We start from the raw sequence: 23,974 nt of genomic DNA, 5'->3' as shown, positions 1-23,974 counted from the left end.
ATAAGGAAAGAAGAACTTCAATATAAGCTACACACAGCATTTCCAGTTTGGGCAGTATCAATGGAATCTGGCAATGTAGCCAACAAATAGTCAAGAGTCAGCCCAGGTTACACCGACAGTAATCTCAGAACGCAAAATCCAATCTCAGCTTTACTAATTTGTGTACATTTTAGGCAATTTGTGGGATAGTTCCTAAACTGAAATGTGGTAATGTCCAAAGGAGTCCATTTGAGTTGTCCATCTTTCCAGGATAGCTTTTTACCGTCTTTAGTTTACACTTCATAACACGGTTCCTGATATTCACCATTAGTGAGAAGAAACACAATGTACCGGTCGGTATCTGTAATCTCTGTTCTGAAGACCTGGCTCAGCTCTCGGTGTTCACACATGGCCGGAAAAAGCCTCTGTCCTTAATTAGCCTCGATTTCCTGTTTGACATATTCACCCTGCACAATGTAACATTCCAGAAACAACTGTCTGACTTCAGACAAGTCCTTAACAATCTTCCTAGGTAAACACAGTATAGTCTGCGATACCATGAACACCAGCACTCTGATTGATTTGCCAACCTATGAGGAATCAATCACAACCCATGACTCCTGTTTCAGCTGTTTTTACTGTGAAGTTATTTTCTCTATTCGAGTATAAGAGAGCTAAGTTCACAAAACAACATGCAGGAGGTCAATGTTCCAGCTCTGTTTTTACCACGGCTGTTATTTCCACTATCTGAAGTGTGTCCCTCTATGTGGTTGTCCCACTTATCCATCTTAAGATGAATGCACTAATTGTAAAATTGCTCTGGATAGGAGCGTCTGCTAAATTACTCAAATGTAAAAAAGTCAACATGGGGTGTTGTTTACACGGACATCTGGGCAGCAGAACAGGAAGAAACAAGGAGAGGCCTGTGACTGCACGGAGATCACATGCAGGAGAGGCAGGTGATGGTGTTGTAATGATCAGGTGATGGTGGAGTGATGACGATCGGTCAAACTACTTGCTGCATCATGACTAGTCAGCCCAACAGCCACAGGCTCTCTGGAAGGTCAGGGAGGTACATGGCATTGTACAGCAAGGCATGATAACCTCAATGAAAAGGACAAGTGCATGTGAACTGATAGGAATGATTCACCATTGTGATGCAAGTGAAGAGACCCATGACGACTCATGATGGTGAAAATGCTGTTCATTGTTTACAGTTCAGCGTTCAACACCATATGCCCTCCAAGGTCATCCCTAAGGTCAGTACCCTGGGCAACTGGATCCTTGACTTCCCGACGGGACGCCCCCAGGTGGTAAGGTTGGGTAACAATACATCCATCCACCCAGATCCTCAACACGGGGGCCCCTCAGGGGTGCATGCTCAGTCCCCTACTGTACTCCTGTTCACTCATGACTGCACAGCCAGGCACAACTCCAACACCATCATTATGTTTGCTGACGACACAACGGAGGTAGGACTGATCACCGACGATGATGACACCGCCTATAGAGAGGTCAGAGACCTGACAAACTATTATGACCCCTCTATGAGAAGATGAATCTCACAACCACAATGGTGTTCTCCGATTTACTCTACAACCCTGACAAGCGTCTTGGGACTCGTCTGAAGTCGGTTCAGCCGATCTGCCAACCTCTGTCTGTAGCGTCCGAACAGTTTGGGCTACACGCTAATATGACCCCTCTGTGGAAAGGTGAGACTCTCACAAACACATACATATACGTTTTTGCTCTAGGACTCCCACAGTCCTCACAAGACTCGTCTGAAGGTTCCCGGTGCAAGTAAAAAAAATTATAATGGAAGTATATACAGAGACTGTTTAGTGACAAAAATAAGGGGTTAAATACATGTTAATTTTTTTTTTTTTTTAAATACAAATCATAAAATACATTTGGTATGTATTGTTTTTTATACTTCAAGGGGTCTTAAAATTCAAAATCAAATATCAAAATGAACCTGGTATGAACTTAAAACAAATAGCTTAGTAGTAGCCCCCCTCCCCCTGATTAGCCTCTTATGGGTTAAAAAGATACCAATGAAGAAAGTCCATACTGTGTGGACTACACTCTGACCAATCAATGACATCCAAAGATCAGTTAAGTCTTAGAGAGACCCCTAGGACGGTGGCCCTCAAATACCGACCCGTGACTTTTCCAATAAGAAGCACTCATTAAACGTTGAGTGCCACAATGAAAGAACATGCCATTTGAGTTGTCTTAAGTGTATGAACTAATGCCTTGTTCAACGACAGTGCCGTCGTACCTTCTCCTTTAGCTCGAACAGCTGGGAAGACAGCAGGGACACTAGTTTGACGGTGCCATCCAGTTTCTCCTGTAGGGAGCGCATCTCGTTCTGCTCACTCTCCCCCTCGCTGCTCACCAGAGACATGGCCCGCATCCGGGGGAACCAGTCCAGGTTCTTCTCCTGGAGAGAGAAGGAGGGAGGAAGTGAGAGAGAGAAGGAGAGAGGGTGAGGGGAAACGAGAGAGCGGGAGGAAGCGAGAGTGGGAGGAAGTGCGAGAGAGAGCGTGAGAGATTTGATTTCAAAAGAACATTTATTGGCACAAATTAAATGTATTTACATAGCAGATTCAATGCCTATTCAATTCAGAAGTTCAACACTGCACAGCAGTGTTTACTGAGCTAAAACCAGAGGGAGAGAGAGGGTACGAGAGGGTAAGAGAGCAGCAATGGAGAGAGAAAGGAGAAGTTGAGAAACACTGAAAAAGGGAGGGAAAAGTGAAAGCGAATGGGATGGGAGAAAGACAGAGGAGAGGAAGTGTGTGGGAGGGAGGGGGAGGAAAAGAAGGAAAGATAAAGACAGACAGGCTGAGAGGGAGTGAGGGAGCCAGGAAAAGAATGCATGTATGTGTGTGTGTGTGTGTGTGGGTGAGTGAGTGAGTGAGTGAGTGAGTGAGTGAGTGAGTGAGTGAGTGAGTGAGTGAGTGAGTGAGTGAGTGAGAGAAAGAGAGAGAAAGCTAGGATGGGTATATTAAGCAGTACATCTGAGGGAATTGGTCCAAGTTCCTCACTTTAGAGGAGTGTGATTACTTTTAACCAGGCCTGTTTTCTCCCAGCCAGACACTGCAGTAAGCTGTACAAAGATCTGCTCACATAAACTGGCTGTAGTAAGCAGTACATTAACAGTATAGCTGCTCAGACAAACTGACTCCAGATCAGCCAGCCACTGGCTGCGTACTGCAGTAAGCTGAACAGTATATCTCCTCAAAGGAACCGACTCCAGATCAGCCTCCAGGAGCTCAAACACAGAAACATTGTGTTTCTAGTAAAGCAGTGAATAAAATGAGTAGGCCTATGGGAGGGAGCTCACGTGTCAGTCTTTAGTAGAAACACTAGACATATTTACTATGCTGAACTGCAACAGAGAGAGCTCACCACCTGCAACAGAGATTACTACCTCAAGTGGCCATAAAGGACAAAATACAGAGGAAAATATAGACAGAAATACATGCACCTACAGCAGCATTATATAATGGGTTTAAGATGTGTCTGTGCCAATATCTGTGTGCACGTGTCGGTTTCCCATGAGACAGATAGATCGCCGTCAGCTGATGTTATGTAAGATCTTGTTGCCAGTTTGGCTGAAAAACACGGTTTAAAAGGTGCTGATAGATATGGCTGGCACAACGTAGAGGTAGGAAGAGGAGGATTTTATCCCACCGCTTATGTAAAAACAAAGATACTGTACAGGAAAAAGAGGAGAGATCGTGAAGAGACAGAGGGAGCAGCAGTGTTTCTTTAAACAGCACTTTTTCAGTGAGCTCATCTCTCATGATGGCAGGTAGCCTGGAGTTTAAGTACGTTGGGCCAGTAAAGGAAATGTCGCTGGTTCAAATCCCTGAGTCGACGAGGTGGAAAATCTGCTGACGTGCCCTTGCACAAGGCACTTAACCCTAACTTCTTCTGTAAATCGCCCGCGATAAGAGCATCTGCTAAATGACACAATGTAATATGTAAATAACAGGGGACCACAATGGAAATAAGTCCCAGACTTTATTGTGTGTTATCCTCAATGATTTTATTAATGTGCATATATGGCTTTTTCAAGTTCTATGTGTGCATGTTTAAAAAAATGGTTGAATTAATAAACTAAACAGAGCATTTTCACCCCATATCCAGCTTCCCTCCATTCCTCAAATAACGTTTATAGATATGTTTGAGCAATTTAAACATTGTAGGCGTACAATTTATTTGACAGCTTTAGAAGCATAAAGTTGAGTATATAAACTAGTTTCTCTGTTTTATAACAAGGCCCTAATTAATAGCAGGCGCAAGTCTAAATAGGATGTATTTGCCAACAGTGGTCAGCACAGTGGTCAACACAGTTGACTTAGTCAAAGGAAATTAATGCTGTTCAGTCTTGACAGTCACTGAGTAACCTTTATTTAACCACGTAGGCTAGTTGAGAACAAGTTCTCATTTACTTACAACTGCGACCTGGCCAAGATAAAGCAAAGCAGTGCAACACAAACAACAACACAGAGTTACACATGGAATAAACATGCGTACAGTCAATAACACAATAGAAAAAAAGAAAGTCTACATACAGTGTGTGCAAATGGCGTGAGGAGGTAGGCAGTAAATAGGCCATAGTAGCGAAGTAATCACAATTTAGAATATTAACACTGGAGTAATAGATGAGCAGATGGTGATGTGCAAGTAGAAATACTGGTGTGCAAAAGAGCAGAAAAATAAATAAAAACAATATGAGGATGAGGTAGGTAAATTGGGTGGGCAATTTACAGATGGGCAATGTACAGCTGCAGCGATCGGTTAGCTGCTCAGATAGCTGATGTTTAAAGTTAGTGAGGGAAATATAAGTCTCCAGCTTCAGCGATTTTTGCAATTCGTTCCAGTCATTGGCAGCCGAGAACTGGAAAGAAAGGCGGCCAGAGGAGGTGTTGGCTTTGGGGATGACCAGTGAGATATTCCTGCTGGAGCGCGTGCTACGGGTGGGTGTTATCGTGAGCAGTGAGCTGAGATAAGGAGGAGATTTACCTAGCATAGACCTATAGATGACCTGGAGCCAGCGGGTTTGGTGACGAATACGTAGCGAGGGCCAGCCGACTAGCGCATACAGGTCGCAGTGGTGGATGGTATTAAGGGGCTTTGGTGACAAAACGAATGGCACTGTGATAGACTGGATCCAGTTTGCTGAGTAGAGTACTTGAAGCTATTTTGTAAATGACATCGCCGAAGTCAAGGATTGTTAGGATAGTCAGATTTACAAGGGTATGTTTGGCGTCGTGAGTGAAGGAGGCTATGTTGCGAAATAGGGAGCAGATTCTAGATTTACTTTTTTGATTGGAGATGCTTAGTGTCTGGAAGGAGAGTTTACAGTCTAACCAGACACCTAGGTATTTGTAGTTGTCCACGTATTCTAAGTCAGAGCCGTCCAGAGTAGTGATGCTGGACGGGCGAACAGGTGCGGGCAGGGATCGGTTGAATAGCATGCATTTAGTATTCCCTGCGTTTAAGAGCAGTTGGAGGCCACGGAAGGAGTTGTATGGCATTGAAGCTCGTCTGGAGGTTAGTTAACACAGTGTCCAAAGAGGGGCCAGAAGTATACAAAATGCACAATTGTTTTTGAAATTGGCCACAAAATCAACATTTTGCAATGGCCATCTCAGAGGGCTTTGCACATTGATGAGCATTAAGGAGATTTACGAGATTCTCAATTGGTATCGTTTCTCGAGAGACATTACTGTAATGTAAAAGTTCTAATTTCGCAAGTCTCGAATGCTTCCTGCGGAGGTCGCACACAACACTTGGACGACAATTACTTCCCACCAGGAAGGGCAATATTAACAGAATTGTCTTGTTCAGCCAAATAACCCTACAGTACAAATCGTAATGGCAGGGCAATTTATTTTGAAACAGCTTAAATGTATAGGCATTTTCATTATATTATATTAATTATATCGTGATTCATTTAGTTTTAATCTGAAATAGCATTAAAAAGCGGGTTTCTCTGACATTGACGCCTTTAAGGGAATCTCAGAACGCCGTAAGCAGGAACGCAAGAATCAACTGCCTAGTGAATTAACAACTTTATGTAATGGTTTGCGCATGATATTGATGAAATTAAGCAAGGTTTGTTATAAAGTAGGCTGAATGCCATTGTTTAGCTAACATTGGCATTCTAGCTAACTTAGCTGTTAAGTTAGTATGTGAGGAGTACACATACATTTTTGCTTAGCTTGCTACCTAGCTCTGGATAATATGAATGACAACGTTATTGTACTTTCATATTTGTTTGAGAGGGCTAAACATTAATTGTTGTTTGTTGAAGTTACTTTATGAAGCAAATTATGTTTGTTAACGTTGCATGTTACCAGTAGCTATCTTTGTGCTTTAGCCTACTGGCTAGTCTAGTGGCTACTGTGACATTTACGATACATTTGAGCTGCAAAGCAAGAAAGTCAGCGGACCCGGGTCGAGACATTCCAGTTGAATTCCAGTGAGCTCTCAGACTCCAGAATAGAAAACCATTGAAAACATGTGGGTTTAAATTGAAGCGGACAGTCCATAAGAATCGAAAGATTCTGTATGGAGGAATGGTCTAACATCCCTCCCAATGATGTTCTCCAACTCACAAAATATTTTAGAAAAAGGCTCAGTGCCATTATCCACGCGAGGTGAGGTATTGGGAGAATCTCAAATGCACTGTAGAAGTTTGTTTAGTCACTGAGTGTGAAAAGGGGAGAGAAAGAGAGCGAGAGAGGGCAGAGGCATTGAGCGAGAGGGCAGAGGCATTGAGAAACAGGTGAAGTGAGGACAGACTGGCCGACAGACCACAGGAGCCTGACACGACACGCTAATTCAGTTAGCCCTGAGGTGGGGCAAAAATAACTTCAAAACAGCCCCTTCTCTCAACATACAGATGGAAAAGAGGGCCACTGTGGGTCACAAAGAGATTTTCTCATGAACGTCTGCAAAAACAACTAGGAACAACGGATCCTGTTTAACCCAGACTCAAATGTGACCGATTGATTAAGCATGCCCAATAAATCCAATTAGTAATGAACGAGAAGGGACATAATGTACCCTTTAACTACAGTTTAGTTTATTTGGAGAGAGAAAGTACAAACACATTGAACAAACAATCGTCTAATTCACTGCAGTATAGTGTTTCTAGCTCATGTTAATTTAACAACCTTAACTAGATGGACTTTAATGGAAACAAAAGGAAAGAAATACATGACCAATGTTTATTGAATATAATAATAATCACATTAAATGACATCCGTACATTATCATAATTACATCACAGAAAAGATGTCTACAATTAAATGCGCGAAGCAAATGTCATATAGTGGTTCGTCCTTTAAAAGTTGCGGCGTACTGCAGCACAGCTTGCATGATGCCACAGAATTCTATGGCACGTTATTTAAGTGTCAGCCACTGTAACAATTAAAGCTAGTTAGTGGTAGTTTGACCACCAGAGGGCATCTTTGAGAAGCATCTGATAACCTTCAATAGTGATTGTACTAGAGAATATAAAACCTTTTTTTGTAAAACATAGTATATGGGACTGATTTTAAGAAATTTTGCTGAATTAATTTGATTACTATTATGGTGTTTCTATTCTAAACTCAGTGTTTCAGTTAGGATGGAACGGAAAATATGGCACTGTACAACATGACGGTCGGGAGTAGGCTACAGTACTAAGAGCGTAACATTTCCACACTCTAATTGTAGTCTAACCAATAATAAATAAAAATGTCATTGATTTATCAAGACCAGTCCCCATGCTTGTCTCAGAGCAGCGTGAAATGGTGCTAAAATACACTGCTCAAAAAAATAAAGGGAACACTAAAATAACACATCCTAGATCTGAATGAATGAAATATTCTTATTAAATACTTTTTTCTTTACATAGTTGAATGTGCTGACAACAAAATCACACAGAAATGATCAATGGAAATCAAATTTATCAACCCATGGAGGTCTGGATTTGGAGTCACACTCAAAATGAAAGTGGAAAACCACACCACAGGCTGATCCAACTTTGATGTAATGTCCATAAAACAAGTAAAAATGAGGCTCAATAGTGTGTGTGGCCTCCAAGTGCCTGTATGACCTTCCTACAATGCCTGGGCAAGCTCTTGATGAGGTGGCGGATGGTCTCCTGAGGGATCTCCTCCCAGACCTGGACTAAAACATCCGCCAACTCCTGGACAGTCTGTGGTGCAACGTGGCGTTGGTGGATGGAGCGAGACATGATGTCCCAGATGTGCTCAATTGGATTCAGGTCTGGGGAACGGGCGGGCCAGTCCATAGCATCAATGCCTTCCTCTTGCAGGAACTGCTGACACACTCCAGCCACATGAGGTCTAGCATTGTCTTGCATTAGGAGGAACCCAGGGCCAACCGCACCAGCATATGGTCTCACAAGGGGTCTGAGGATCTCATCTCGGTACCTAATGGCAGTCAGGCTACTTCTGGCGAGCACATGGAGGGCTGTGCGGCCCCCCAAAGAAATGCCACCCCACACCATGACTGACCCACCGCCAAACCGGTCATGCTGGAGGATGTTGCAGGCAGCAGAATGTTCTCCACGGCGTCACCAGACTCTGTCACATCTGTCACATGAAAGCAGGTTCACACTGAGCACATCTGTGAAGGGCGCCAGTGGCGAATTTGCCAATCTTGGTGTTCTCTGGCAAATGCCAAACATCCTGCACGGTGTTGGGCTGTAAGCACAACCCCCACCTGTGGACGTCGGGCCCTCATACCACCCTTATGGAGTCTATTTCTGACCGTTTGAGCAGACACGTGCCCATTTGTGGCCTGCTGGAGGTCATTTTGCAGGGCTCTGGCAGTGCTCCTCCTGCTCCTCCTTGCACAAAGGCGAAGGTAGCAGTCCTGCTGCTGGGTTGTTGCCCTCCTACGGCCTCCTCATCTCCTGATGTACTGGCCTGTCTCCTGGTAGCGCCTCCATGCTCTGGACACTACGCTGACGGACACAGCAAACCTTCTTGCCACAGCTCGCATTGATGTGCCATCCTGGATTAGCTGCACTACCTGAGCCACTTGTGTGGGTTGTAGACTCAGTCTCATGCAACCACTGGAGTGAAAGCACCGCCAGCATTCAAAAGTGACCAAAACATCAGCCAGGAAGCATAGGAACTGAGAAGTGGTCTGTGGTCACCACCTGCAGAACCACTCCTTTATTGGGGGTGTCTTGCTAATTGCCTATAATTTCAACCTGTTGTCTATTCCATTTGCACAACAGCATGTGAAATGTATTGTCAATCAGTGTTGCTTCCTAAGTGGACAGTTTGATTTCACAGAAGTGTGATTGACTTGGAGTTACATTGTGTTGTACAAAGTGTTCCCTTTATTTTTTGGAGCAGTGTAGTTGACCACAGCGGGTAGGCTATTGCTTCTAACTTCAATATGCTCTTTAACAGCACATTACTCAACACTAGTGAGACTCATGTCGCCTATGGTAGGCCTACAGTATTTCGAAAAGTAAGTGACGCCAATAATTGCATATGTGTCTCCCGGTGGCAAACGGCACGAGTATCGAACCTGCATCTGTAGCAACGCATTTTTTACTGTGCTGACGCGTCTTAGTCCTCTGCACCAATCGAGAGGGCTATTATAATACTGTACATGGTGTCCAGGTCAGGATAACCATTTTTTTTGCTTTTAACTATCAGGAAGAATGTTGGTACTTACAGTGGGGCAAAAAAGTATTTAGTCAGCCACCAATTGTGCTGAAAAAGTTCTCCCACTTAAAAAGATGAGAGGCCTGTAATTTTCATCATATGTACACTTCAACTATGACAGATGAGAAAAAGAAATCCAGAAAATCACATTGTAGGATTTTTTATGAATTTATTTGCAAATTATGGTGGAGAATAAGTATAAACTTCCTCCGACACATTGGTGCGGCTGGCTTCCGAGTTGGATGCGCGCTGTGTTAAGAAGCAGTGTGCTTTCTTGGGTTGTGTTTCGGAGGACGCATGGCTTTTGACCTTAGTCTATCCCGAGCCCGTATGGGAGTTGTAGCGATGAGACAAGATAGTAACTACTAACAATTGGATACCTCGAAATTGGGGAGAAAAGGGGGTAAAAGAAAAGTGACTCCAACGCTGCGTACACATTTTAAGAATCTAGCAAAACTAACCAATTTCTTATTAACTACGCGTTTTTTCGGAGTGCGGCCCGTTGTCCACTGATCTCCACGGATGGGTGTCAGCTTGGTTGTATGCTCTGCAAAAACATGTTTTTAGTACATAATAATTGTATTTATTATTTTTATTTAACCTTTATTTAAATGATCAATTTTATTACACAGTCTGCCTACACATTTATAGGCTACAGTATACTAAGACCACAATCAGCCAGCTGTATAAGGAAATAAGCTAACAGGAAACCACTCACCCAGAGGCGGCGCTCCTAGTGGCCGGAGACTTTAATGCAGGGAAACTTAAATCAGTTCTACCAAATTTCTATCAACATGTTAAATGTGCAACCAGAGGGAAATAAATCCTATATCACCTGTACTCCACACACAGAGATGCATACAGAGCTCTCCCTCGCCCTCCATTTGGTAAATCCGACCACAACTCTTCCTCCTGATTCCGGCTTACAAGCAAAAATTAAAGCAGGAAGAACCAGTGACTCGGTCTATAAAAAAAAAAGGTCAGCTGAAGCAGATGCTAAACTACAGGACTGCTTTGCGATCACAGACTGGAACATGTTCCGAGATTCTTCCGATGACATTGAGGAATACACCACATCAGTCACTGGCTTTATCAATAAGTGCATTGAGGATGTCCCCCCCACAGTGACTGTACGTACATACCCCAACCAGAAGCCACGGATTACAGGCAACATTCGCACTGAGCTAAAGGGTCGAGATGCCGCTTTCAAGGTGCGGGACTCTAACCCGGAAGCTTAAAAGAAATCCCGCTATGCCCTGCAACGAACCATCAAACAGGCAAAGCGTCAATACAGGGCTAAGACTGAATCATACTACACTGGCTCCGACACTCATCGGATGTGGCAGGGCTTGCAAACTATTACAGACTACAAAGGGAAGCACAGCCGCGAGCTGCCCAGTGACACGAGCCTACCAGATGAGCTAAATCACTTCTATGCTCGCTTCGAGGCAAGCAACACTGATTTGGCATGGGTCCTGAGATCCTCAAAAGGTTCTACAGCTGCAACATCGAGAACGTCCTGACCGGTTGCATCACTGCCTGGTACGGCAATTGCTCGGCCTCTGACCGCAAGGCACTTCAGAGGGTTGTGCGTACGGCCCAGTACATCACTGGGGCAAAGCTGCCTGCCATCCAGGACCTCTACACCAAATGGTTACCCGGATTATTTGCATTGTGTGCCCCCCCGACCCCTCTTTTATGCTGCTGCTAATCTCTGTTTATCTTATATGAATTAGAGGTCGACCGATTATGATTTTTCAACGTCGATACCGATACCGATTATTGGAGGACCACAAAAGCCGATACCGATTAAATCGGCCGATTTTTATTTATTTATTTGTAATAATGACAATTACAACAATACTGAATGAACACTTATTTTAACTTAATATAATACATCAATCAAATCAATTTAGCCTCAAATAAATAATGAAACATGTTCAATTTGGTTTAAATAATGCAAAAACTAAGTGTTGGAGAAGAAAGTAAAAGTGCAATATGTGCCATGTAAGAAAGCTAACGTTTAAGTTCCTTGCTCAGAACATGAGAACATATGAAAGCTGGTGGTTCCTTCTAACATGAGTCTTCAATATTCCCAGGTAAGAAGTTTTAGGTTGTAGTTATTATAGGAATTATAGGACTATTTCCCTCTATACCATTTGTATTTCATTAACCTTTGACTATTGGATGTTCTTATAGGCACTTTAGTATTGCCAGTGTAACAGTATAGCTTCCATCCCTCTCCTCGCTCCTCCCTGGGCTCGAACTAGGAACACGACAACAGCCACCCTCGAAGCAGCGTTACCCATGCAGAGCAAGGGGAACAACAACTCCAAGTCTCAGAGCGAGTGACATTTGAAACGCTGTTAGAGCGCACCCCGCTAACTAGCTAGCCATTTCACATTGGCTACACAAGCCTAATCTCGGGAGTTGATTGGCTTGAAGTCATAAACAGTGCAATGCTTGACGCACAACGAAGAGCTGCTGGCAAAACGCAGAAAAGTGCTGTTTGAATGAATGCTTACGTGCCTGCTGCTGCCTACCACCGCTCAGTCAGACTGCTCTATCAAATCATAGACTTAGTTATAACATAATAACACACAGAAATACGAGCCTTAGGTCATTAATATGGTCGAATCCGGAAACTATCATATCGAAAAAAAGACGTTTATTCTTCAGTGAAATACGGAACCGTTCTGTATTTCATCTAAGGGGTGGCATCCATTAGTCTAAATATTCCTGTTACATTGCACAACATTCAATGTTATGTCATAATTACGTAAAATTCTGGCAAATTAGGCGGCCCAAACTGTTGCATATACACAGACTCTGTGTGCAATGAACGCAAGAGAAGTGACAAATTCACCTGGTTAATATTGCCTGCTAACCTGGGATTTCTTTTAGCTAAATATGCAGGTTTAAAAATATATACTTCTGTGTATTGATTTTAAGAAAGGCATTGATGTTCATGGTTAGGTACACATTGGAACAATGATACGCACCGCATCAATTATATGCAACGCAGGACACGCTAGATAAACTAGTAATATCATCAACCATGTGTAGTTAACTAGTGATTATGATTGATTGATTGTTTTTTCTAAGATAAGTTCAATGCTAGCTAGCAACTTACTTTGGCTTACTGCATTCACATAACAGGCAGTCTCCTCATGGAGTGCAACAAGAGACAGGTGGTTAGAGCGTTGGACTAGTTAACTGTAAGGTTGCAAGATTGAATCCACCGAGCTGCCAAGATTAAAATCTGTCGTTCAGCCCCTGAACGAGGCAGTTAACCCACCGTTCCTAGGCCGTCATTCAAAATAAGAGTATGTTCTTAACCGACTTGCCTAGTTAAAAATATTAAATAAAGGTGTAAAAAAAAAAAAAAAAAAAAATTTAAAAAAGCCAAATCGGTGTCCAAAAATACAGATTTCCGATTGTTATGAAAACTTGAAATCGGCCCTAATTAATCGGCAATTCCGATTAATCGGTCGACCTCTAATATGCATTGTCACCAACTATACATTCATGTACATACTTCCGCAATTGGCCTGACCAACCAGTGATCCCTCACATTGGCTAACTGGGCTATCTGCATTGTGTCCCACCACCTACCAACCCCTCTTTTTACACTACTGCTACTCTCTGTTCATCATTTAAAAAATATATATATTTATCCTTTATTTAACCAGGAAGGGCTCATTGAGATTTAAAATCTCTTTTTCAAGAGCGTCCTGGCCAAGATAGGCAGCACCAAGTCATTACAAAAATTACAGACAAACATGACAAACTACAAGTAATCTAGTAAAACCCATAGAATTCATAAGAGTATAACAAAATCAAAAACAGCTAATTAAAAACATTGACAGGTCAGAGAATCAGTCTCAAGATCCTTCATCAGTGATTTAAAAATACCAATCGGGGCAAGTTCTTCCAGTTTAAAAAGTATTTTGTTAGGCGTTCCAAGACGATGGCGCAGAGTACATAAAAGCCCTTTTACCAAATCCAGTTTGGACATTTGGAACAGTTAGCAGGGTAAAGTCCAGCGAACGAAGAGAGTACCCACCACATATCTGAACAATAAAAATGCCCAAATAAAAAGGTAGTAAACCCCAAATAAAAAAGAATAAATAAAGGTATACCAGTGCATGAGCCTACGAGTGACTAGAGAAGGCCAGCCAACCCTGGTATACAAAGTGCAGTGGTGCATAAGGGTTATGCATTGTCACTTTAACCATACCCACATGTACATACTACCTCAATAATCCTGACTAACCGGTGTCTGTATATAGCCTTCCTACTGTTATTTTCAAATGTCTTTTTACTGTTGTTTTATTTCTTTACTTAGCTACACACACTCACATACTTTTTTTCTCTTCTCCGCACTATTGGTTAGAGCCTGTAAGTAAGCATTTCACTGTAAGGTCTACTACACCTGTTGTATTTGGCACTGTACGTGACCAGTTGAGAGTAGGCTACAGTACTACAGTAAGGGCAAAAATAATCCTAATATTTCCACACCCTAATTGTCGTCTAAGTTTCTCTTAGAATAAAAACCTTAGTGTAACAACAGTTATAGGAAGTAATACTTAAGTTGTGCACAATTATCAGTTTCTATTTAGGTTTATGTCGCCCATTCATTGTCAGAGCCTTGGGACCGAAAAGCATAATCAGTGCTCTAATTCACCCGTGCGCTGGTTTAGAACAATGAAGTAGTGACGCAGGGTACAATACTAAACCACAAATTACCTCTAAGTCCCGCAGCAAAATCTCAAATATTTTAGTGGCACCACCACTGTATATACAGTTGGAGTTGGAATTTACATACACTTAGGTTGGAGTCATTAAAACTCGGTTTTCAACCACTACACAAATTTCTTGTTAACAAACTATAGCTTTGGCATGTCGGTTAGGACATCTACTTTGTGCACGACAAGTAATTTTTCCAAACATTTCATTACAGACAGATTATTTCACTGTATCAAAATTCCAGTGGGTCAGAAGTTTACATACACTAAGTTGACTGTGCCTTTAAACAGCTTGGACAATTCCAGAAAATTATGTCATGGCTTTAGAAGCTTCTGATAGGCTAATTGACATCATTTGAGTCAATTGGAGGTCTACCTGTGGATGTACTTCAAGGATTACATTCAAACTCAGTGCCTCTTTGCTCGATATCATGGAAAAATCTAAAGAAATCAGCCAAGACCTCAGAAAATAAATTGTAGACCTACACAAGTCTGGTTCATCCTTGGGAGCAATTTCCAAACGCCTGAAGGTACCACGTTCATCTGTACAAACAATAGCACGCAAGTATGACCACCATGGGACCATGCAGCCGTCATACCGCTCAGGAAAGAGACGCATTCTGTCTCCTAGAGATGAATGTACTTTGGTGCGAAAAGTGCAAATCAATCCCAGAACAACAGTAAAGGACCCTGTGAAGATGCTGGAGGAAACAGGTACAAAAGTATCTATATCCACAGTAGAATGAGTACTATATCGACATAACCTGAAAGGCCACACAGCAAGGAAGACGCCACTGCTCCAAAACCGCCATAAAAAACAGACTACAGTTTGCAACTGCAAACAAAAATGGGAACTATTTGGCCATAATCACCTTCGTTATGTTTGGAGGAAAAAGGGGGAGGCTTGCAAGCGGAAGAACACCATCTCAACCGTGAAGCACGGGGGTGACAGCATCATGTTGTGGGGGTGCTTTGCTGCATGAGGAACTATATTGAACTATATTGAAGCAACATGTCAAGACATCAGTCAGGAAGTTAAAGCTTGGTTGCAAATGTGTCTTCCAAATGGACAATAACCCAAAGCATACTTCCAAAGTTGTGGCAAATGGCTTAAGGACAACAAAGTCAAGGGATTGGAGTGGCCATCACAAAGCCCTGACCTCAATCTTATAGAAAAATTGTGGGCAGAACTGAAAAAGTGTGTGCAAGCAAGGAAGCTTAGAAACCAGACTCAGTTACACCAGCTCTGTCAGGAGGAAAATTCACCCAACTTATTGTGGGAAGCTTGTGGAAGGTTACCCGAAACGTTTGACCCAAGTTAAACTATTTAAAGGCAATGCTACCAAATACTAATTGAGTGTATGTAAACTCCTGAACCACTGGGAATGTGATGAAAGAAATAAAATATTAAATAAATCATTCTCTCTATTATTACTCTGACATTTCCCATTCTTAAAATAAAGTGCTGATCCTAACTGACCTAAGAAAGGGAATTTTTACTAGGATTAAATGTCAGGAATTGTGAAAAACTGAGTTCAGATGTATTTTGCTAAGGTGTATGTAAACGTCCGACTTCAACTGTGTACCCCTAATATTTACAACTTAGATGTACAATGGTCTTAATGGGACTGTTGATAACACACAATTAGGCTAGTATATCTAATTATTCATAGTGAGTGGATACCATATCTTAGTCTTAGCAATCAGACTTTGTGGAAAACCATGTATGATGGGAGATTATTTTGAACTCAAATTTGTAATGGGGGTTGAAGTGGAATTGACATTGGTGTGTAGTCTAGTCCAGTGGTTCCCAACCAGGGGTACTCCGGGCAGAGCAAAATTCAGTTGGTGGTACAGTAAGCAAAGAAGGTTGGGAACCACTGGTCTAGTCATCTAATGACTAACATAGCCCAGACCTCAATAATGATAAAAAGATAAGTTACACTTCCCTCCTCATCACTGAAATAGAGTGTGATGTATTGTCTGCATCTGTTTAACTTAAACATGACGTGAGTAATCTAGAATAGCATGAGTAAATGTAATCTAACATTTCCAAAAAATGAACAGCCCCCAGACTAACATTTGAGCTGTGTGTATGGACTAGTATAAACAATCACAGCCAACCTCTGACATAAGTCTTTCCCAAAATAACCCCACAGTTTAAACATTCACTTAGGCACAATCGCCTGCCAAAACAATAACAGCACAACGTTGAGTCAGGGGTTCAGTACTTCTTCACTGAACCATTCTGTCACCTCACTAAGTCTCATACTACAGACTGCATCACTCAGTGGCTCTCCAGTGGTTGCCTGTTGCATTATTGCTGTGAAGCTTTTCACCAGGCACACAACAGAACATGGACAAAGGAGACGACTCAGCATGATAGTGACTAGGGGAATACCCATTTTAGGCTTACATTTTTGTGCCTGAAGTCTAGCGGAGCAATCTACACTGCTGTAACACAGAGAGAAAAACAGAACGAGAGAGACTGTATGAGTGTGTGAGAGGCACACTCTTAAGACCTGTAAAACCTGCTCAAAGGGATGACAAGTTAATGATCCATGACTAACCTCCAGAGTATGTTTGGAGTATAGTCAGGTCAAGTGTCCTCATGGCCCTTGCTTATTTGGCTAGTCACTCTCTGACATAGCACCACCCCTAGCGTACACGCTATGGATGTGACAAATGGAAACATTCTCGTACTGTTTAAACATACATTTTTGTATTGGTTTTCCATGAAAAAATATAAAAAATTCATTAAATTCCACGCGAATTCACAATGCAGATGGTCTACATTGCGCTTACTGCAGAGAGAAAGAACTTTTTATTATTTATGCTGCTGCTACTCCGGCTTTTCAAGAGAGTGGCGCATGTAGCTTGTTATTGTCATCCAATCACACGTTATCAAACTGGCACTAGACTACAGTCAGAGCTCGAGCCTCCATGTGGCAAGATATTAATAGATATCTAGGCTAATCAATGGAAGATGAAAATCTAAAGTACCGTAGACTCAATTATCCTAACGTTAGCTAGCTTAACTAGCTTCTCTCTTCTCTCGGTCAGTCAAGACAGATACTAGGTAATCAGATGAGATAACTAGTTAATCTACCAGAGCGAGTCGACTTGGTTGCCATATCCCCCTCCCCTGTTACCCTCCTCACTCAAACGCACACCCCATGGCCCCTCCCCGGCTCGCTGCTTGAGCTGCTGCTCTGCTTCCCTCGCACTCGTACATTACAGGGCCAGTTAATGAAGTAGCTCCTCCTACTAAAGTTACAGCATTGATGCATTAGGTATTTGTTTCATTTGAATTTTACCCTTTATGATGATTACCAGGACCAAGTAGTTTTGTGATGACTGCATTGCTATTAAAATTGTGGAGAAAAAAAGTAAGTCACACTTAGGAATTTTCAGTTAACAATCCAAATTTTGTTGACATTTCTTTTAACGGTCACACCCCTAGTGCACGTGTGCACATTTTACATCACATGACCCATCCACTTCCATAACCAACCCAAGTGGCCTGTAGTACACTACACTGGTATCAAACTCTACAACGGTAGAAAACCAAGCAGCACGTGATTGTGTTATCCAGCGTCTTGAGAAAGAGCACCAACGTTGTTCAATACACGCATCTCTGCTGGAGACTGTACAACAGGATGTGCTGCCTCCTGCTTGACTCACCTGGGTTAACCTAGACACAAAGAGAGGAGTGTGTGTGTGTGTATATGTGTGTGTGAGAGTGAGAGAGACTGTGCGGCGTGTGTGTACGCATTTGTGTGTGCCCCCCACCAGGACATTTTGACCTTTGGCCTCTCTATAGATCACGAGTTCAGAGGCTCCTCACCGCCGTCTTCCCCTCTCCTGTTGCCGCCGACAACCGACAAGTGACGGCCACGTTGCTAAGGAATAATTGACTCGTGGCGTGATAATGCGTGTGTGAGAGAGTGAGCGAGCGGGACAGGAGAACACGTGCCAGGCAGGGCTGAGCTATTAGCAGGCCACTTGAGATAGGTTATGTAACAGAGCTGTGGCTGCAGTGCCTTCAGAAAGTAGTTGAAAAATTGAAAAATGTTGTCACTGGCCTACACACAATACAGCAAAAGTTTATTTATTTATTTTTATTTTTACAAATTAATACAAAATCAAAAGCTGAAGTATTCATCCCATTTGTTATGGTAAGCCTAAAAAAGTTCAGGAGTAAAAATGTGCTTAACAAGTCACATAAGTTGCATGGACTCACTCGGTGTGCAATAATAGTGTTTAACATATTTTTTTTATGACAACCTCATCTCTGTACCCCACACATACAATTATCTGTAAGGTCCCTCAGTCGAGTCAGTGAATTTCAAACACAGATTCAATTCACAAAAACCAGAGCGGTTTTCCAATGCCTCGCAAAGAAGGGTACCTATTGGTATATGGGTAAAAATAAAAAGCAGACATTGAATATCATGGAGCACAGTGAAGTTATTAATTACACTTTAGATGGTGTATCAATACACCCAGTCACTACAAAGTTACAGCCGTTGTTCCTAACTCAGTTGCCGGAGAGCAAGGAAACCGCTCAGGGATTTCACCATGAGGCCAATGGTGACTTTGAAACAGTTACAGAGTTTAATGGCTGTGATAGGAGAAAACTGAGGACGGACTGTAGTTACTCCACAATATAACCTAATTGACAAGAGTGAAAAAGAGGAAGCCTGAATAGCAGTCACCAACCTTTTCTGAGTAAAGATCACTTTCACAGTCAAAAAGCAAGCAGAGATCTACCGCTCAAATTTGTTTTAAAACATGACTTAGAAAATGTAACACTAAGTTAATAAAACGGTAATGTAGGAATGAGGTTTGTGCAGAAGGCAGGCCTAATACATTATCGCAGAATATTGGCAATATGTCCGGCTGTCAATATCGTTCTTCTCAGACCATATTATATTTCAATACTCAATCTTTGATAAAATAGATCAGTTGGTGTAGCACTTGCGAGGCACAGCTGAGTATAAATATAAATAATTCCCTTTTTACTTCACTGGACTGATGCTAAACGACATGTGGACACCACCTCAAATGATTGGATTCTACTATTTCAGTCACGCTCGTTGCTGACAGGTGTACAAAATCGAGCACACAGCCATGCAATCTCCAGAGGTAAAACAAATGAAGTAAAATCACGACGTCAGCGATGTTCAGGTCGGAAAGTCGGGGCTCTAGAAAGATACCCAGGTTTAAGACTTGGAATTCCGAATTGGATGACCCTTCAAAACTATTTTTCCCAGTCGGATCTAATTTTTCCCCCCAGAGTTCACAGGTGTCTTGAACGGAAATGTCTGAGTTTCCAGTTGTCCTGACATGGCATTAGTCTCAGGGGAGGGAGGGAGCAGCAAAGGGTCAGCCTCTCTGCTCTCTCCTTCCTTTCCTCGTGTGAGACTGACCAGAGACAGGGGACGCAGTCTTCCGTCTGATGGCGAACCTCGAGCCACACCGCATCTGCCTCAAGCACAAATTGTTGTTCCTATGACCAGTGAAAGTGAAATATTCCTCAAAAGACACGATGAGCTGCTAATAATAATAAAAACACAGGGCTACTCATTCACTGCAGCGCAAGTGGGAGTAGGCATTTTTATGTTTTGTAATAGTGTTGAATAAAAACAGTTTGGACAGTGCTGAATTAAAAATTTAACATTAACTCGTTCATAAAAACATCAGCTCCTTGCTGTATTATTTGACAGTCTCTCTGGTCATGGTTTTAAAAGTTATTGAAATCTCACATAGGCTAGTATCAAACTTGAAGGCACTGTGATTTGAGCTATTCGATTGGCTAGCGCAGTAGGCCCACTAGATTTAGCCACAGACCTCCTGGTCGCTGGGTAAGCGGAGTGTGTCTTTTCAGACAAATTAAATAGTTACAAATGGGAACACTGCCTACCCGGTGCGCAGGACTTCGAAATCAAATGCACCTACCACCAACAGCGCAACACACAAAAAAAGCACAAGCCGTTATCTTTGGATTTTCTACAGAAATGTTGGTGATTGACAAGGAATGCCTTGAAGATTGACCGGTTGGTGACCACTGCTGTACAGAATAAAAAATATTCAAAAACATGCATCCTGTTTGCAACAAGGCACTAAAAGTAATACTGCAAAAAAGGTGGCTAAGCAACTAACTTTTTGTCCTTAATACAAAGCGTTATGTTTGGGGAAAATCCAATACAACACATTACTGATTACCACTCTCCATATTTTCAAGCATAGTGGTGGCTGCATTATGTTATGGGTATGCTAGTAATCGTTAAGGACTGGGGAGTTGTTCAGGATAAAAAAAGAGAATGGAACGAAGAACAGGCAAAATCCTAGGGGAAAACCTGGTTCAGTCTGCTTTCCACACTGGGAGAGGAATTGACCTTCCAGCATGACAATAACCTAAAACACATGTCTACACTGAAGTTGTTTACTAAGAAGACCGTGGCTGTTCCTGAGTGGCTAAGTTACAGTTGTAACTTAAACCTACTTGAAAATCTCCCTGAAAATGGTTGTCTAGAAATTATCAACAGCCAATTTGACAGAGCTTGAATAATTTTTTAAATAATAAAAATGGGCAAATGTTGCACAATCCAGGTGTGGAAAGCTTTTCGAGACTTACCCAGAAACACTCACAGCTGTAATCGCTGCCAAAGGTGCTTCCAAAAAGTACTCACTCAGGGGTGTGAACAATTATGTAAATGAGATATTTCTGTATTTAATTTTCAATAAATTAGCTACATTTTCTAAAAACATATTTTCACTTTGTCATTATCAGGCATTGTGTGTAGATGGGTGAGATGTTTTATTTTATTGAATCAATTTTGAATTCAGGATGTAACAACACAATGTGGATTAAATCAAGGGGTATGAATACTTCCGAAGGCACTGTAACTGCTGGCTCTGTGCTTGGTGTCATAACACACACACACAATTTTTTGAACTTTTGCTCAGGGCCGTTTACAGTGCAGTCGGGGAGTATTCAGACCCCTTCCCTAAATTCAACATTTGTTACGTTACAGCCTTATTCTAAAATTGACAATTATTTTCCCCAATCAATCTACACACAACACCCCATTACGACAAAGCGAAAACATTTTTTTTCCCTTCAAAAACAGAAATACCTTTACTAGATAAGTATTGAGACCCATTGTTATGACACTCGAAATTGAGCTCAGGTGCATCCGGTTTCCATTGGTCATCCATTTATATTTCTACAACTTTGAGTCCATCTGTGGTAAATTCAATTGATTGGACATGATTTAGAAAGGCAAACACGTCTCTATACAAGGTCCCCAAGTTGACAGTGCATGTCAGAGCAAAAACCAAGCCATGAGGTCGAAGGAATTGTCTGCAGCGCTCCGAGACAGGATTGTGCCGAGGCACAGATCTGAGGAAGGGTTACAAAAGATGTATGCATCATTGAAGGTCCCCAAGAACACAGTGGCCTCCATCAGTCTTAAATGAAAGAAGTTTGGAACCACCAAGAATCTCCCTGAAGCTGTCCGCCCAGCCAAACTTAGCAATTGGGGGAAAAGGGCCTTGGTCAAAGAGGTGACCAAGAATCCCGACGGTCACTCTCACAGAGCTCCAGTGTTCCTCTGTGGTGATGGGAGAACCTTCCAGAATGACAACCATCTCTGCAGAACTCCACCAATCAGGCCTTCGTGATAGTGGCCAGACGGAAGCCACTCCTCAGTAAAAGGCACATGACAGTCCGCTTTGAGTTTGCCAAAAGGCACCTGAAGGACTCTTAGACCATAAGAAGCAAAATTATCTGGTCCATGAAACCAAGATTAAACTCTTTGGCCTAAACGTAAAGTGTCACGTCTGGAGGAATGTTTTTCAGAGGCAGGGACTGGGAGACTAGTCAGGATTGAGGGAAAGATGACCAGAGCAAAGTACAGAGAGATTCTTGATGAAAACCTGCTACAGAGCGCTCAGGACATCAGACTGGGGCGACGGCTCACCTTCCAACAGGATAACGGCCCTAAGCATACAGCCAAGACAACGCAGGAGAGGCTTCAGGACAAATCTGTGAATGTCCTTGAGCCCAACCACAGCCCGGACTTAAACACAATCGAACATCTCTGGAGAGACCTGAAAATAGCTGTGCAGCAACACTCCCATCCAACCTGACAGAGCTTGAGAGGATCTGCAGAGAAGAAGTGGAGAAACTCCCAAAATACAGGTGTGCGAAGCGTGTAGCGTCATACCAAAGAAGACTCGAGGCTATAATCGCTGCCAAAGGTGCTTCAACAAAGTACTGAGTAAAGGGTCTGAATACTGTAATGTAATAATGTAAATGTTATCAGTTTTTAAAATGTTTAATACATTTGCAAACATTTCTAAAAACCTGTTTTTGCTTTGTCATTATGTGGCATTGTGTGTAGATTGAGGGGAAAAATATATAAAAAACAAATCCATTTTAGAATAAGGCTGTAACAAAATGTGGAATAAAGTCAAAGGGTATGAACACTTTACGAATGCACTGTAATTCTGTATGTACCAGGCGGACACACTCATTCTCAGAGTCTTGGAAACTGTGTTTTGTGTTTGTGTGTGTGTGCATGAGTACGTGCATATGTGATACTCTTCTCAGGTGTCAGTGCACTGGGTACAGACAGTGAGGGAGAGCAGTGGAAAGACTGCGTTAATTAGCTAGTCCACCCCTCAGACTGAGTAAGGACTGCGGTGTGCGTGTTCACCTAAAGCAGACTGCAGAGGACACAGCCTGAGGTCCGCAATGCACTTTAGTGCTGTCTAATACAGCAACTAATGACATGTCAACAGGATAGACTAAATATTTCTCAGAGCTGAACGTACACAGACCTTGATCTTATATTGTTCAGAAGAGATACAGATCTGGGACTGACTATTGTCTATACATCCAGGTTGCTTTCTGCCAATCGCAGTGTTTATAGGGCCAACATCTAAAGAGAAGTACATCTACAACTCCTGACTCACCATGACGTCACCATGCACCAGTACCTCAGTCTGACTGGCCATCACTTCTTTAAAACGTGTTAATTACATTCAGTCGTCAACTATTTGTTATGCAAATAGTTGTTTGAACCCACTGCAATGATGTTTGAACACATTAACCTCATGCCAACCAACTAAACCCCCTTCTGATAAAGCTTTATTTAAAGCATCCAGCTATAATGCTTTATAACATGTTATAATCATGTATGAGCTTTAGTAATGTCTTATAACAAGACAAATAATATGTTATGCATCTGTTGTTTGTGATGTTTCAATCTGTTGAAGTATTGAAAATTGCTGGTATTAGTCAGGATCATTATGAGATGATTATAAGGGGTTTAAGACATGGGTATGCAACTCTTAACAATGCATTAGAAGTGCATCATAACAGCTCATGCATTTATGTCTCCTATGTATTGCTTTTTCCCCCAGACAGGTTGTGGCACGTTGCCACCCTTACTGAATGTCAGTAGCAAAACCCCAGGAGGGAGAAAGATCAGAGTGGAAGTCCCTAGCTTATGAGAAGTG

At 42.2% G+C, this 23,974-nt stretch overlaps 1 protein-coding gene across 2 annotated transcripts in view; it reads right to left on the bottom strand.

Moving 5' to 3' along the window:
• Positions 1-23,974, bottom strand: part of LOC118401101 (inositol 1,4,5-trisphosphate receptor type 2-like) — a 159,814-nt gene that overhangs the window by 2,791 nt on the left and 133,049 nt on the right. For both annotated transcript variants that reach the window (XM_035798334.2, XM_035798335.2), the window contains exon 55: positions 2,261-2,422. In XM_035798334.2, coding sequence (XP_035654227.1) covers positions 2,261-2,422 — 162 coding nt within the window. The remainder of the gene's footprint in view (positions 1-2,260; positions 2,423-23,974) is intronic.

Source organism: Oncorhynchus keta, chromosome 22 (genome assembly GCF_023373465.1).
Source record: "Oncorhynchus keta strain PuntledgeMale-10-30-2019 chromosome 22, Oket_V2, whole genome shotgun sequence".
Lineage (NCBI taxonomy): Eukaryota > Metazoa > Chordata > Actinopteri > Salmoniformes > Salmonidae > Oncorhynchus > Oncorhynchus keta.
Note: the sequence above shows the minus strand (reverse complement) of the source record. Positions and strands in the feature narration are given on the sequence as shown.